Genomic DNA, 17,959 nt, shown 5'->3' with positions numbered 1-17,959 from the left:
GCCTGTGGCATATCTTTCCCCTGCATGTAATCTAGTACTCTGAGAAATGTGATACTGCATAAGTAGTGCATAGCCAAATAGACATTGAAATCTCTCTTCATGCAAATTTTAGACCAGGCTTGAGGAAAAGATAAAACCAAAGCCTGCTGGAGATGAAAACGGGGAAATGTTGCCTTATTGGCAGTAATGCCTAGCCTGATGGATTAACATTGTGGTTACCTAATACCTAACCTTAGGGATTATAGGTAGTACCAGAAGTAATAACAAGTGTTGTCATGTTTGGCTGAACGATTTTTATACCGGTTTCTGAGGGTTCTGCTTTTCACATGCTTTTCAGGTGATATGTTGCATTGTGCCTCTTCTCTTTTAATTCCATTTGTCATCAGTAATTCACACTATAATTGTGCACAGCAACACTGGAGAGGCTGATAGGTATTGTGTTCTAGCAAGTTTGCCTTTTAAGACTGGCTGATAAAGCACATCTAGCATGAATGCTTAATTTCAAATGAATAAATGTTTACAATGTTGCAACAACTGTTGAGAAACTGCATTAAGGTCATCGCTGGGATCTCATAAATTGTTAATCTTTTCTCCATAAGTTCTGAGTGGTATAAATAGATCTGTACCAAGGAGTAAATACTCTATTGCTAAACAAATACTTTGCAGCTTTCCAAACAAGTCAGAGTAGGCTGACAAGGAACATAAACCTATCAGAAGCTCTTGTAATTTTATAATGTATTTTTATACATTTTGAGGATAAAAGGTCAAAACTCCTTTTCTGCAGCAGTAGTTTACTAGCCATAGTACTGGAGAAGAGACTATACCAGTGGAGTTCTTGATTTAGCTTGATTAGCACAGGAGAAAATACCCTTTTTCTTCCTTTTTTAGTGCCTGTATTAGGATAAAAGATTGACTTAGGGCTATCTTGAGAAAACATTAGATAGGAAGAGTTGGAATGGCATAAAAACTTTGTGTATGGGTGGCATACTGCTCCATCAGTAGCACCAGTATAGTTCTTCTGTTCAGAAAGTTTGAATAGAGAGCACCTATGAGATGCAGCTCAGACAGAAATTACTCTTGTTTAATGCAACAGGGCCTCAAAACCAATCTTTGTTTCATTTGGAAGAGTTTCAGGCTTGTCAGTGAACATACTGTTAGATAACCAAAGATGTCACCTTTGCTAGTGAAAACTATAAAATACAGACTTAAAATACTATAATTGTCAATTGCCATCTCCCCCCAGAAAAAAGTATTCTGAAGTCAACGGCGAGAGCCTGCTTGGCTTCCACTTGAGGTTAAAAATGTACTACTACAAAAAAATTATGAAGACTTACTTCAATAAGCATTTATCACTGCCTTTTACAATAAAACCTTGCCAGTTTGTCCATGTTCTTTCTTTTCTTTGTGGTATATAGATCAGTTCTAGATAACTGTGAAGATGCAAGGCAACCATTGTGTGGTGTAGATCTACTACATATATAATCTGTTTCTCACTACTGGCCTCCCTGCAGTTTGAATCTCGATGTTTCTGTGTTCATTCTAGCAAAACTGGCTTTGCTGTTTAAATCGGCTATAACCAGGAAATGATTAACTGAGAATAACTGAAACCTCAGTGGTATATATTAAGAGCTTATTGGGTCCTGTAAAACTGGAATTGAACTATAAACAGTAAAAGGGGGGGGAACTGTCTGGGGGGTGGGGGGCAGGGGGGGAAAGATGAGCATCCAAGTGTTAACTGTGTCTAGGTTTTTTTGGTCAGAAATGTTAAACCTTCAGGTTTCTTCTTAAACTGTATATGCATCTGTTGCCTGAGGTTTTTATTGCTTAAAGTACTTGGAATACAGATTTCCCTGCCATCCTGAGTTCAGTGACGAAGATAAAAGTAGGCACTTTCCTGGAATGTCAAAATAACTGTGTGCAGAAATTGTATATATCAACGCTAATTTTCCACATCTGTCCAAGAAACCAGAGATCTTCCAACATTTAAGCTTACTAAGTTGTTGAACAATGTAATTTATAATAATCTCAGGAACATTAATGGTATGTTGAAAATTGAGAAAAGAATGCCAAATGGGTTATCTCCATAACCTGAACATCATCTTCCAGAGACTTCATTTTTGAACTTTTAGCATTTAAGGCCTAAAATTTCCTTAAAGGGGAAAAGTTGGTGTTTATATGTAGGATCCTCAGATTTCAATGTATTGCTTTGACAAGAAATCATATTTGTCATTGCAGTATATGATGACTGTATAGTGTTATCCATAATGGTAGTTTTTAGGAGTGGCTGTATCAGATGTATTGAGCCTTTCACGTTTCACTTTTCTTTTAAATATATCACATCTGGCGAACTGCCTTTCATCATAGCTTTTTTTCATCATAGCTTTTTTTGACGCGAGTTACTCTTTCAGCTAACTTAAACAGTAAATGATGATTTGCCTTTCAAGGGCTCTGTGTCTCCCTGTTGCAACTGTAAGTACATTCTGTCATGGCCAGTAGCCATTGCTCAGATCAGTGGTCTGGCTGGCCAATACAGGGCGGAGACCTTGGCATTTCTAGTAAGCTTGGGATTGCATTTTCCTTTTTTCCAACAGTTTTATCTATACCAAGGAATTTTGTTATGTCCTGACCAATGGCTTATGGCTAAACCTACCCATTGGATGCTGATTGCTCCTGGATATGCATGAAAATTGGAACTAAATCACAGGCTGAAACTTCATTAATATATTCTGGTGTTCTGTCTTTGTCACCTGGTTTCACAAATTAGCAGGTAGCACAGGGACTTGAGTAACTTGCTCTGATAGCAGGATTTCCTTGTTGCCATATACCCCTCTCTTACTATGTGCCCTGGATTACAAAATTTAATAGCAGCATAGGTTAATGAAAATGGAAAATACTTTTATTTTTTTAACACTTCTTTTTTTTTCCTCTCCCCCGCAAGCTATGGTAGTGGCTGGAAGAGCGTATTATGATAGCCTTGCAAAGATTGGGGATATATCAGCTGATTCTCCCGTTTCTAAAGAATTAGGTAAGTGAAATCTTTTTTTGTTTTTTAATTACTTCAAAATAGAAATTTTATTTTTGTTTTCCTGCTGGTAGTTCACAGAACTAATGTGAAGTAGAGAAGGATCAGAAAAAGTGTGTTTTACTCTTAAATAGCACATAGATGGAAGGGATTAGATTCCTTTAAGACATATTATTTCTCAAGATGCAATGTTTTGACAAAATCACCTTTCTTTATTTCTGTGAATATATTTCTGCATGTATTTTTGAAGTTCACATATCTCTGTAATAAATAAATAAGGAAGAATGTGTAGCTTGATTTTTAGTACAGAGATGAATGTTGAAATATTTCTGCAACAGAATATTGGTATGAGGAGACCTAGTGTATGACAGCAGTTCTAAACTACAACAATTTTCTGGATGAGTTCCACTGTGAGGAGTTTAGTTCTACTTCACTATTTTTGATCCAGTATATCACTAAAAGTTCTCAGATGCATTATATTTATTTTCTAGTTGAGCTTTTGAAAGAGAAACTGTAGAGTCAAAGATGTAGCATATTTACGTTAATGTTAAATTAATCCAAGTTCTGTACTCCTCTGAAAATAATTTCTGAATTTTTGAAAGAGCAGCAGCAGCACTTAGTTTTGTACTCCTTTGGCTAGCATTGAAATGATACTGCTCAATCTACAAAAGTGAAGTTGTCATCAAAGTATTTGTAGTATTTCTGACAAAAGACTAACATCACTACAAAACAAAGAAACAGGAACTATACTGTGAAGAGGAAACACTTGTTTAAAGCCTTCATTTGCTTTTTGGCAAAAATAACTTGATAAAGTATCTTCCCTCTGAACTTTTGATTATGGGCCACGTTGGACTTTTTCACTGACGTAACATGCATCTGCTCCCATAACTCTCAATAGTCCGTTAATTCAGCTGATTAAAAAGGATGGGTTTAGTAAATATTTTTTTAATGGTTCTGCTGAAGCAGAACTGAGGGGAAAGACTCTCCTTGGTGGTGGCTAGTAGTTTCTATGTGCCTGCCTACATTTTTATGATTTGTTCTGAAACCACTTTTGTGTGAGCGTTAACATTCTGTGTTGAAAGTTGGGAGCGGCAGAACAGCAAACAGTACAAAGCAAACAGTCCTAATGTAGTTGCTTTCTGTATTTGCTTTGCAGGTTGTTTACAGGAAGGAGAGTTGCTGGTTTCAAACTAGAGAATAAAAGTATGAGAAAGTTAAAAGTAATACCCATGCAGAGTCTTATAAAAATATCAACAAGTGCATAATTACAGTTTTTACAATCATGCAGTTGGTCGTGTGCATGAAAGTAATCTATTTATTGAACTTTGTATGACTGTGGGATATTGTCTGCTTGTTTGAAAATATTATCTTTGGATAGTCTCGAGCTGAATTCTGAAAGTAACCGCTTTTCCCTGTTATGGGGGACAATACAGAATTGTGATTGAAAATATATTTTTGTTTAACTACGAATTCTTCCCTGCAATTATAAACCTCTTTTGAGATATACTGTATTGAGAAAACATGGCCTTTTTCAGGGTCAGGCCTCTTAACGCTGCTTTCTGTTCATATTCTACTTAAACTGTTACTGCAGAAAAAAAATCTTTTCTCCTTAAGGAAAACAGCAACTCTGGATTTCTTCCAGCGTACTCTCTGATAGAATACTTACTTTAGAGATAAGGAAAGTCAATGAACATTGGAAAAGGCAGGATAATGCGGTTAGGAGTCTGTGAGAGATTATTTGCATTTAATTGAAAAGTCTCAATAGTTCTGAAGCTGGGCTACAGTACTGACCTATTTAGCAAAGAAATATGATACACCCCAGATGTCCCTAAAAGTATCTTTGCTTAAAAAGAGAATTTACTGCACCTTTTAGTATTTTAAAAATATTAAGATGCATGCTGAGCAGTATCTGATACGTAAAGACTAGATCAAACTTTGCTGAGATATGCTCGTTTGTGGACCCTATTAACCCTAGGGGAGAATTGTCTCTTCTGTGAGTTCCTTCAGACTTGCCAAAAGACATGTTATGGGCCACTAACAGCTCTAGCATGCATAATACTTCTGGTATCTTTGCCAAAAAGAGGTCAGTAGTCATCAGGTAAGTTTTGTGATACGCCTGTGAACTGCTTTTCTGGACTGCATTCTCTTGAGCATCAAGTGAGCTCGCACACTAGCTTATTTTATAAGAGCAACAGTCTAAAGGTGACTGGCAAAGAAGCAGAAAGGGGCAATTTCCATAATTTTATGTGTGCGTGTTACCTCTATCCAAATCTGATGTTTGGAATATTTCTATGACTTTTTACTTTTCCCTTGTTTAAAATTATATTATAAGGCCTCTTCCTGTATCATGTGTTAACTGAAATCATAGAATGCTTTGGGCTGGAAGGGACCTCTAAAGGCCATCCAGTCCATCCCCCCTGCAATGGGCAGGGACATCTACAACCAGACCAGGTTGCTCAGAGCCCCATCCAGCCTGGCCTTGAATGTTCCCAAGGATGGGGCATCTACCACCTCTCTGGGCAACCCGTGCCAGTGTTTCAGTACCCTCATCATAAAAAATTTCTTCCTTATATCTAGTCTGAATCTACCCTCTTTTAGTTTAAAACCATTATCCCTTGTCCTATCGCTACTGGCCCTGCTAAAAAGCCTGTCCTCATCTTTCTTGTAAACCCCCTTGAAGTACTGAAAGGCCACAATAAGGTCTCCCCAGAGTCGAGCCTTCTCCAGGCTGAGCAACCCATCCCTCTGATCATTTTTGTGGCCCTCCTCTGGACCCGCTCCAACAGGTCCATGTCCTTCCCGTGCTGAGGGCTCCAGATCAATATCAAATATCAAATCGATAGCAACATTCCCACAGATGTCTGTAGGAGATCATTATATTTTTAATATTTAAGACATTATCCTGGCTCTTCACAATGCATTGGATAAACCTACAATGACCAAGTTCTAAAGCATTTTGGAATGCTTTAATATTTGAGCACAAATTGAGGTACTGTGGTCTGGATTTCCAGTGTTCAGGTCTTTGGACAACCAGAAAATGTAAATGTTTTCATCTGAGTAATAAAAATTTGAAACACCTGAAGTAAATATTTAAACCAATGCATGAACCTAATCTGTATGAAAAAAAAAAAAAACAAGCCCCTCCCTGCCATGGCTTGCCAATTTAACCACAATCAGGACAACTGGCTTATGGATAGCAGGACTTCATAATAGTCGGAAATCCACAGTACTGATTTTTTTTACTTCATTGTATCATCTACAGCAGAAATGAAGGGAAAGCACAATATCTGCCAATTAATTATCTTTCACTCATCTTAAATGTACATGCCTCTTCCATTAAATGGCTTTGCGTTTCACCCATCAGCCACTAGGTACTTTTTTGGCTGTAAAAGAAGGGATTGGAACAAGATTCCTCCTTTTCCCCTTTCTCCGATAGTTAGCAAATCAAGCTGTAATTTTTGCAGATACAGTTCATATTAGAATCAGTTTTCTGAATAATGAACAGGGGGATGAGGCAGGAACTGAGGTTTCAGGTCTTTCCTGTAGCAACTTCACCTTTAGTAGTGGCAGATGAAAAATAATGTATTATTCTAAATTCAGTTGTATTGCATTAAACTTCTTACACTTAATTACAAAAGGACTGCAAAGCTCAGATGGCTAAAACACAATATTCTTCAGAATTTATGGAGAATCTTTACTGGAATATTGCACTGAGTCATTTTACAGTTCAAACCCAAACCTGCTGGGTGACCTAGAGCATATTTACTGCCAAGTGTGATGTAAAGATTTGTATCAAAAACAGTCAGTCTTTCCTTCTCATAAGGAAATGCAGAACATGGTCTTCCTGTAATGAGACAGTAAAATGGATACCAAGCCCATGGGCAGGGCAGAAACAGAAATGGAAAAGAAATAGGGAAGAAAATGTTTGAAGTAGAGGGTAAAACCCATAGAGGGCAGAGAAGTGGGGCAAAAAAACCAAGTAAAAATGCCAGAAAGTGCTTTCTTCTGTCAAATGAGATTGGAGCAGAAGAGGGAAACAATAATGAAGTGAAAATCCGGATATTCCAGCTGATTCAGAGCTTTTGTACTAAGTATCAGTATCTTTCAATTCTGGTTGAAGGTCTCTGAATTATTTTAATACAGAATAACTTAATATGAGTAAGTTGAGGAAGTAGAAGAATATACTGCATTCATAATACAATCCTTGTGAATCAGGGGTAAGTTGATTTAGAACATTCTTTCTAATTTTTTATTTCCGTAAATTTCTAAGCTTGTAGTTCCTCAGACTTGGCTGTGAGCATTTAGGAACATAACCTGAATTTACCTATGTCAAGTTATTCTGCAATATAGAATTTGCATTTCTTTCTTTCCTGGGCACCTTTTGGAAATTCCACTAGGAAGATAGGAAACAAGAAACTGCACATTTAAAAATGTTAATATTTGATACTATTCAAATTTCAGCATACCACATCATCACAATAAAATTTTGTGTTTCAATAATGCACTAAAAGTAATTTCACGTAGATACTCTACCACTGGTAGAGTGTCAAAATAGTAACTTTCATGAGGTGTTGCTAATCTTTTTTTGTCTTGCCCAAAATACAGGTTTATAAGGCTTTGTCTTACTGACTTTTTGTGTTTACAACTTGAATAAACTTTCTCTTCTAGTGACCTAGGCTCTCTTTGTAGCTTTCACGTGCTCAAGGAATCAGGAAGTGATTTCCTGCTCGCTGATCGAATACCGCTTCTCCTCTCTTCCCAGCTATCCTCTTTAGCACCTGCCAGTTATTGTAGCTACAAGTCATCTATTATATTGGGGGTGTAAAGTCCCAATTTGTTTGTTGTGTGGCAACGGTATCTATAGCAGTCACCCACAGTTATATTATGGGTCTGTACCTAGAGCTTATTGCTCAAGAACTAGTAAGTGTAAACTATTCCTTGCTTGTCAAACTATGAAAAGCCAAATTGCAAGAAAAACATTATTATTAGTACTGTGTTCAGTTTTGGGCCCCTCACTCTAAGGAGGACATCGAGGTGCTGGAGCGTGTCCAAAGAAGGGCAACGAAGCTGGTGAAGGGTCTGGAGCACAAGTCTTATGAGGAGCGGCTGAGGGAACTGGGGTTGTTTAGCCTGGAGAAGAGGAGGCTGAGGGGAGACCTTATTGCTCTCTACAACTACCTGAAAGGAGGTTGTAGCGAGGTGGGGGTCGGTCTCTTCTCCCTAGTAACAAGCGATAGGATGAGAGGAAACGGCCTCAAGCTGGGCCAGGGGAGGTTTAGGTTGGATATTAGGAAAAACTTCTTCACCGAAAGGGTAGTCAGGCACTGGAAGAGGCTGCCCAGGGAAGTGGTTGAGTCTTCGTCCCCGGAGGTATTTAAAGGACGGACAGATGTGGTGCTCGAGGACATGGTATAGATGGACTTGGCAGTGCTAGGTTAATGGTTGCACTCGATCTTAAGGGTCTTTTCCAACCTTAACGATTCTATGATTCTATGATTACGTGGCATGGTCTTGACCAATGGAACTAAATTGCAGAAGTTCAGCATGTTAAAAGGAAAATCAGAGGAGACAAAATCTGTTCCCTGATCTAACCAAGACTGATAATTTATTTAAAGATTACTCTGTGTTATAGGCTTATTTTTTTCATAGTCTCATTCTGTTAAAACTTACCTGGAAACAGGTATGCAAAAGTTCATCTATAGTCTGAAATGTAAGAATTTGGAAAAATTTGGGTTCTTTTCAGGAGAAGTTTTCTGGTTAAAAACCACTACAGGTAATCTAGAGAGGGAAGTATGGAACAAAAACATTGCTCTGTGTTGTGGTAGTCACAAGATGAGGAGAAAAAACCCAAAGACTTCTAATGGTGTGCATAGTAAGCAGAATTCTTGCCTGACGGAGGATGAGCCCTGAACTTAATATTCCGCTCATGAACAAAAGAAAGGATGTTCTTAGGGTCTTAAAGACAGTATCTGAACATCTTCACAAAACAGGTTTGCTCATAAAGTGGTGTCATTTTAAAGGTCTCCACAACTTCGGCATGCTTTGTCAAATACAAAATCTCAATTTTTTGTGAAACAGTAATACACATAGTAATATAATAATTACAGTAATGCTACGATATGGATAACTGGGGGCAGGGCTTCTCCATATGCACATTTCCTTTTTTTGAGAGCCCTTGTACTTCCCTGCAGTTAGCCAAATGTCCATAGTTATTGGGGTGACTGCATATTCATTTGAGTCAAGGTTGATAAACCATTGGTCAGTTAAGAGAATAAGCTAATGATTAGTGAACAGGCCTGCGATTTATCCAATAGTTAGCATTTCTTATGAATCTGTATGAGTAAGCTAGTAGATTAGAGCTCTTGAGTAACATCTAACGGGATCATAGAGATCCTTTGGTAACTGTTTTCTAGTTTTTTTTTAAAGCAAACTAACAAGTAATGATTTGATAATAATGTAAATTTAATACTAATGTAATTAGTAGTGTGAAGCTCAATCTATAGAGAGTTCTGAGGGGTTTTTTGTTTCAGTGATAACCATTTCATTTTACATTTGCAACTAAGAGAAACCCTGTGGACTTTTTTTTTTTTTCCCCTCTCTCTCTCTCTCCCCTCCCCCTTCTCCCCCCGCCCCCCTTCTATTGCAGAAGTGAGAGACTTCTCTCTATCAGAAACTGTGAGCTTTAAGCGGCCAAGTCATATAGAAAAATTTTTGGAACTGAATTGGAAAATTCTTATTTTGCTAAAAAGAACATCTCCTTGCTGAAAAATGTAATGTAAGGCAATACCATATTTTTAAAACACTTATCTTGCAAGTATTTGTCACTCAAATCTATTTCCTTCTTGATTAGTAAGCAAAATTGCCACTTGAGCAGGTACTTTTCAAAGCTGTAGCGCTCTCTTGCCACTTCTGTGATGTAGCACTTGTGTCACTCTCAATAGTGAGAAAGCCAAGCAGAAAAAGAAAATTCCATCCTTTAGGATGAATGTAGCTAGTTGTACTTCAATTAAAAAAGAAAAGGTGGGGTGTGGAGTTGTTGGCTTGCTTTAGCCTATAATTTGACCCTTTCTGCTGGAATCCTATTTCACTTGTCTTAGAAAGATGACACCTAGCACCCTTCCCTTCACCGGCTCATTTAAACTAAAGAAAAGAGATCTGTCCTCTTGTCCCACCTTACTTACTGCATCAGTGTCGTCTCTTCTGTAGTATAAATGTTCTGCTTTTGGAATAGATTATGTTGGAGAGAAAGGCGAGTGAAGTGTGCCAGAACCCCTTTAGCACCTCATCTGGTGGAAACTTCTGGGAAGCTAGCGTGGAGGCTGCAGTTTAAGTAGTTAGTGTGTCAGGCCAGCTTTTCCTATGCAGCATTAATAAAACGCTCTTCTACTATATTTATAGTGAAATTGCATTGGAAGAAGCCACTCCATTCTTTTCTTAGAAAAGGAAAGTACACAGAGAGCTATCTTGAAAAGGAAATACAAAGTAGGCATGTGGGTTTTTTCCAGGAGTATCTTCCAATTTTATAACAACATTCTGGGTTTGTGCTATATAGACCTCCAATCTGCTATAAGAAAGCTAGAAGGAGATGAGCCAGCCTTTCTAGGTAGATTTCTACTGATGAAAACAGTAACTGGATTAGTGGAAACTTCCTGCTATTCATAGTTCTACTTTTCAAGGTCATTTATAAGGTTAAAGCGAGCCAAACAATCACATTGACAAACTTTTTTTTTCTCTAGAATCAGTACTGTGGCTTTTAATGTTCAGTATTCTGCATGTAAACTTCTGATAAAAGTCTGTTGGAAGAAAGAAGAACTTCAGTCTTAAATTCTTAAACATGAACAACCTAACGCCACATCTAATAATTTGCCTGACCATCTATTGCGGAGCTATTGGAAGCTGTGTATATTCACCGATTTATTAATCAATTTAACTCTTCAGATATTCATAAGCATGTGCCCTGCCAATGGCCAGGCAAAAGCTCCTGCAAGTCAGTGTTCATGAACGGTGGAGAATACTTGGCACTGTGCTATTAATAAACCAAAAAGAAGGGCGAGAGAAACCTGTTACCATGTTGACATCCAGAACCATTATTAACAAACAAAAATCGCAAAGCAATAAATAATCAGTGAAGAAGGTTGCCGCAAAACGTGACCTGGACAATGAGTGATCAGGTGGCGTCATAGAGTGAAGCTGAGCAAAGTCGTTAGCTTAAGATCTTTTGGTGGTGGTTGGTTTTAACTTCTATAATCTTGCGCTGCTAAAATATAAAACAGAAATGATCCTACCAAGAAACAGAGTGAACAAGAGGTGGATTTGCTGTTAAACCTAAAGAATGTAAATGCTTAAAAAGACATACTGCAGCTTGTTCTGATAAGACTACCCCAGAAAAAAGTTTGTTGTGTATACAGTCGTGTTGTTGTAACTCCTGTTGTGAAGACTTCCAGATAAGGTGCAAATTTTCTGGTTCTAGAAATGGCTGAAGGGAGAAATAAAATATGAAAATACACAAGGCTCTTTGGGATCAATTGCAGGGCGCTGATGCTGCAGAATACTAGCCCCGGGGGAAGAAAAGACGACAGGTATTCATAGGACTTTAGTGGTATTTTTCCAGTTATTTTTTCAGATTAAATTCTAGATAATTGGTCATATTTCTGAGTCAATTTCAGTATTTATTCTTTTTTTTTTCTTGCAGCAAACTGTAAACTGAAGCTAATTCTTCTGATTTTAGTCAGTGATAAGATACAGGTACAACATTCTTACAGTATATAGCCCTGAATTTCTCAGTGTGGTTAACTTACCAGTTCATAGGTAGCACTGGTAGTACTGTTCCTTGTGATGCATCGGTACAGTGTCAGAGCTACAGCACCAGCGCATGTGTACTTTGCACCAGCTACTGTAAGCACGCCTACTTGTGTACGATCGCTCTGGAGTTCAACACAGAACATCCATAACGATACATGTGACCACACACCCTCGAGGGAAAAATTAGATATTCAGAACACCTACAGTGAGTGTGTACTTAATTGATATCTTCATGCTGTGCCTCAAAGGCCTGAGAAAATAGTGAAAATACCATGGAGGGCATCCTTAAAGATTTTCTGACTATATTAGAACAGTTACGTTTCACACGAGTCTCCTAGGTAGCAAAGACCTCTTTCATCTTGCAGTGGAAACCCTGGAAAGGGTGCCCTGAACTTCACCTGTGTGTACACGCGATGTTTTCTAGATTGTGGCTAGTGTCTATCTAGAAAAGAGTAATTCGGAAGTGTGAGAACTGGCATTCTGCGCGCACGGCTGGCGGGTGTTCCCGGGCAGCTCTTTGAACTTCCCCAAGCATAGTACGATCACAAGGCGCTGGGGCTCGTGCTGCGGGCAGGAGGCCGCTCTCTCGCAGCTGATGCTTAGCAATCATAGTTTTGTTCACCGCCACCCCCAGGTACGTCTGTTGGCAAAGAAAGAAGCCTGAGAGCCTGTGTAAAATACTATACTTAGTTGTCCTCTCAGTGAGAGGAATAGATGGAAAATGGAAAGTAAATGACAACATTGCGAAGAAAATGACATCATATATGTAATTAGCTTGTAAATCCTTTAACCGAAGGTCTAACTGTATTTTGTATGTATAGTCAGCTCTCACTTATGAATTATTTCTAAACAAAAAAAATCCAGTATCCGGTGTAGATGTCATTAATGGTCCTAAAGGCAGGGGGAATCAGTTGTCTTGGACTTCTGAGAAAAAGACTTTTATCAAAACTTTTGGCACAGTTTGGGTGTGGATTTTTTTTTTTTTTCAATGCTGCTAAGACTGGGAAGCTCGATGGCAGTTCCAAGTGCTGTAATAAAAATTGCAGTGATTTCTTGCATTTTATTGACAATCATGTAACATTTAGAATGATAAGTTAAATATTTATCCTCACTATTACTGGTAGCCCATAAAGAACTTCAGTTTTTGCTGTCTAGCATGATTTGTTCCAGTCCTACTGAGAAACAGGGATGAGCTCTGTTGTATGATTTTTCCCTAACTAATCTGCCTAAAACCAGCAAGGCTTCACCCAGGCAAGTTCAGGCTTGTGGTTGTATTGTAACTTATTTTCTTTGCACCTGACTTGTGTAAGGATTACAAGTCACTTGTTTAACACTATTGCAGCTCAAGTATGAAAAGCTATTGTATGTAAGGCTGTCAAGGCCCTAGGAAAGATCATCTCTGACAAACATACCTTAATATATTGTGGGTTTGTATGTTTGGGTAAAAAAATAAATGCCTGCAGCAGTCTTCATATATATTAGTAGTGGAGTAACAGGGGGAAAAACAAGTCTGCCATTTTTCATGCATTATTTATGTGGCATATGCTTTTCCTTTCCTTTTTTTTAACATTAAAATTTAGTTACTATGCTTACCAATCATCTGAAACAAGATGAATATTTCATGTTAATTAACACCTGTTCAATGATATAGTAGGTTTAAAAAATTCTGATCTTTGAATTTTTTTGACTGAGAGATTAAAACAGTTTGGTAGAGAAAGGGGAGTTAAGCTAGCAGACTGAACTTTGCTAAAACTGTAATAAAGTCACATTCCTCCTTAGAATATAATGTAAGCTAATATTTTTGTTCTGTTTAAAATTGTAAAATAGGAGCTTCACACCAAGAACAAACCCAGAGTAACTGGAAGTTGTAATGGTCTTGATAATCTCTTAAGTATTCACTCTTGTAAAGTTATGAACAGTTCATTGCCCACTTTATATCATGTGGTGCATGGTATGAACTTTGTAGTACTTTTTAAAATCACTTGTGTCAAGCTGAAAGAATTTGGCATTAATTTTAGTCTAAGTAAAGTATATTTAAAAAGCAAGTTGATCCTTGGGTTTAACTGAATATGGCTTTTCTTATAAACAGTCAGAGACTTTCTGAGATAGAAAGAGCCGAGGAGTTCTTTGTACCTTTTAATACTTAAATATTCCAAAGTTTTAAAGAAAAATCATAATTTTAATTCAAGTAATTTTAATTGTCTTACGTATTGGGAAAGTACTTCATTATGCAGTCTTACACTATTTTCTTTCACATGATCATCAACAAAGTTTTAGGACAAGGAAAAGATTACTACATAATTTTGATCCTGAACTACAAAATAAAATGGTATCGTAAATAAGAGGCGCTAGGCTACTACAGTAGAAGTGAACTGTGCTCTATCCCTTCACTGTCTAATTATGAAATGGGAGAAGGATTGTTGAATAGCAGGATTCTTTGATTATATTCCTCACGCTGAGAGCAACGTGTAATCTAATGACAGGGAAATTTGTAAAGAGAATATTGCCAAGTATGTGTTCTAGCAGATTTTATTCCAAATAATATACAGCTAAGCTACTGAGAATTGGTCGTTAGGCTTTTGTTTTTCCCTTTAGAGATGTAAATTCATTTTGGGTAAAATCCCAGCCATCATCTTATAACTGGTCTTGAATGCATTTTTCCAGCCAGTTCCCCAACATAATAAGCCTGTGACTAGAAGACGGAGGTCCTTGAGAAGATGGTGGCCACGGTTGAGCTGTCACCACCAGTGCAATTTATGCAATCAGCTGTATGCTCCCGGCTGGGTCCAGGAAGCTTCCTAGGAGAGAGGATGACCAAGAGAAAACAGCAGTGGCAGCCTGCCTCTAGCCGCCTTTATTTTCTGTTTTTCCCGTGATGCTGTTTGGCTCTGGTGCAGAGGGAACAGGCTGTCAGTGAGATATAGATAGGTATTTGTATGTATATCCTATATATGTACACACAAATATGTACATATCAAAATAAAGAAAATATTTTGGGAAGCATAGAACTTAGCATGCAGCATTTGCTGTAACAGTAAAATGGTAAAAGGTCCTTTTCTTCCAACAGAAGAAAGTATGTTGTACCTAGAAAGTAGTCTCTGCTGATTAAAAGAGCTGTGGACTCCTGTTAAAGTATGTTGGCTGTGATGTAGCTGGAAAGAAATTATTTGACTGGATAAAAACAGAGGCCATAGTAATTAATTTTTTTTTTTACATTCCCCCTACCCCCCCACTTGATTTTTAACTTCAGGCAGGTGAGGTTTTGACTGTGGTCAAACATACATGAAAACTCTGTGCATGGGCTAGAATATATTTTTTCACTAGGGAGCCGTAGGAGAAACACAGGCAGTGAAGCCCTATGAGAAGGAGAAAGTAGAGCACTAAGAGTTCATCACCACCTAACGCCATAGGTGCCCAGCTCGCAAAATTAGCAACAGTGACTTGTACAATCCTATTTATTGCTTACTGCTTTCGTCTGGACATGGAGGCAAGATACGTAAAACTTAGGCATCTTCCAGGGTCTTAAGAACTTTGGAAGACTCTCTTCTGTACCAATGAGACTGTAAGATACCTAAAAAGATTTAAAATATTTAGAAGTAATGGAACTTGTGAAAAAACAGTGATAAAACTGAGCTACGGAGAAACTGAAACTTCTTAACTCTGAGCATTAAATCAGTTTCAGATAATTACTTGAAATATTGTGACCTAACTTTAGATGAGAAATGATGCTTTGAAAGCTACTTCATATAAAATGCTTGCATAGTTAAAGGGGAGCTGAAAGCGTGAGACTATTTGTATGTTAAGTGAATAATTGCTGCAGTTTATTTTGTGTGGGAGCATAATGTAAACAACTTTGACAACACATGCTGTTAACAGGACTACATTTTAATATCTTTATATATCTTTAACTGTATAGTACTTTAAATTTTATTTTTACATGTCTAATAGTATCATAATGTTCAGCTTCATTCCTCATGGTTCATAATCAGTATCACTTTTGGACTTTATTTTACTGGACTAATACATGAATACACAGATTTCAGCCATTGTGTCGTGGAGGTTTTTTTCATTTCCTTCAACCCGTGTTTAATCTGTTTTAAATTAACTAACTTATTTGCTTGTTATATCACAGAAACATATCTGTTGCTCACAGCCTTAGTGAGATCTCCGCATATTTTAAAATAAAAATTGATCGGAGAATGCCATTTAGAATATGAAGTTCTCTTTGCTTCCATTTTTGTTTTATTTACAGATTTTATTTATTTATTTGCTGTTTTAGCAAAACAACGCTATCTATTTGGAGGTGCTGCTTCAGGGCACTACATCCAGCATGTGCAGTGGGCTTAAAATACTTTGTTATACTCTGAAATCTCTTCCCCTTTTCTCTATTGTAGGTTTTATTTCCCCTTTTTTTTTTTTTTTAAATTCTTCACCTTCTGCAGTCACCTTCATAAAATGGCATTGAATGGTCATGTGTCAATGCCATTTTATAAAATGAACTAGAGAGAGATTTACTCCTTGCTTCCTATTTCATGTTCGTTCATGCAGTAAGGAAAGGCAGACTTGACCTAGTCCTATAGATTTATGTGCATATTAGTATTAATTCTACAGATTGCGGGGGTTCTTTTTAGAGCGTTTTGGACAAAGTGTACCAGAAGCAAAGTACTGTTAGAGCTCGAAGTTTTACATTACTTTGTCCTTCTTTGGTTTTGTTCTTTCGCATTGAATTCCATTAAGGCTTTTTGCCTTCTTTAAAGCATCTGTTGCACAATTAAATCCTTCTGCAATAAATCCTTTCTATGACAGATTGATAAATTTAACACATATGAGGCTTAACAGATGTTTTGTTCAGTCATATTTATTTGTTATGCTGTATTCCTTTGAAACTTTCTATTTTACTACCTTTCGGGGGCTACTGGCTTCAAAGGACTTATTTCTAACTTTCCCTTGTCATAAATGCCTTTCTTCTGGGCAAAGAGTAACTTGGAAGAAAGACAGCATCTTGACAGAAGTGGCATCTAATAATCAACTTGAACTATATTGTCTCCATGTGCAGCTTTGACTCAGCCTTTCATTCTCTTGTTTAATGTAAATAATTATGTAGTTTCATCTCTAGGACATGAAGTTACTAGGCCTGCCCTGAATGCAAACACAACAGGAGATAAATGAGTGATATAATTAAGGACTTCGTCCGTTCCCAGGCATCTAAGAAAGTCTCTCTATTAAGACACTTGAAATTTTTGAAGAGCAACCTCTTCTAAATAAAACAAAATTGAAGTATATTTCAAGTAAGGTGATGCAATTAATACTTTTATTGTTTCTAATATAGCTATTTAGTATTTTAAAAGTTCAAGTGATTTTGTTGGTAGCTGTTAATATGTGTTTCTATGACAGAACTCTTTTGATGGAGCTCCATTTTTGTTTCTAACTTGAACTAATTCTTCTAGTCTTCTACTTGTAAGAACAGTCAACATAAGCTAAAAAGATAAATAACCAGTACAATCACCCCGTGCAAACAGTGAGATTGAAGTGTAACTGCTGCAGAAGTTCTGAATGCTGGCCTTACAATGAGTATTTCTGTTAGCAATTGCTTTCCTTGTTTTTCATCTACTGTGAAGACAGTCCTTTAAGGGTGTCTTCTTGCTCATGGGGTGCTGTGTATGCCGAAATAATGGTTACACGTTTTGATTTAGTGATTGGGGGGGGGGGGGGGGGGGGAATTAACAAAACCAACAGTATTAATGAAATTCTAGTCTGTCTTATTTTCTCAATAGAAAATACAGATACAACCAACAGCCTTGGTTAAGCCTAAAAATATTCCACAAATTCCTGAAGTTTCAGCTTAAAAGATCTTTCTACCTGTGCGCTGAACCTATTTGAAACTAAAATAAATTTACCATGGAACTTGGCATTACTGTTCATGGTCATATTCCAGTTTATAGCTGTACTACGCAGCATGGTTTCAAGAACCATACATGAGAAAAGTTTGTTTTATTTTTAAGTTCTTTAAGGCATTTGAGATGTTTCCCCCAAAATCCCTATCTGAAAGAGCGTGTTTCTTCTCTTCCCTGTAGTGCACTTATAAGGTAATAGCAAAATAACAGAACAAGTATCTATAAACATTTACAACTACAT

General features: G+C 37.4%; 1 protein-coding gene across 1 annotated transcript in view; it reads left to right on the top strand.

The window, feature by feature from the left end:
* Positions 1 to 17,959, top strand: part of BAIAP2L1 (BAR/IMD domain containing adaptor protein 2 like 1) — a gene marked incomplete at its 5' end in the record, with an annotated part of 46,051 nt that overhangs the window by 11,525 nt on the left and 16,567 nt on the right. The window contains one exon of the mRNA XM_082311833.1: positions 2,939 to 3,025. Coding sequence (XP_082167959.1) covers positions 2,939 to 3,025 — 87 coding nt within the window. The remainder of the gene's footprint in view (positions 1 to 2,938; positions 3,026 to 17,959) is intronic.

This window comes from Platalea leucorodia (assembly GCF_965183815.1).
Source record: "Platalea leucorodia genome assembly, chromosome: 5".
NCBI lineage: Eukaryota > Metazoa > Chordata > Aves > Pelecaniformes > Threskiornithidae > Platalea > Platalea leucorodia.
Note: the sequence above shows the minus strand (reverse complement) of the source record. Positions and strands in the feature narration are given on the sequence as shown.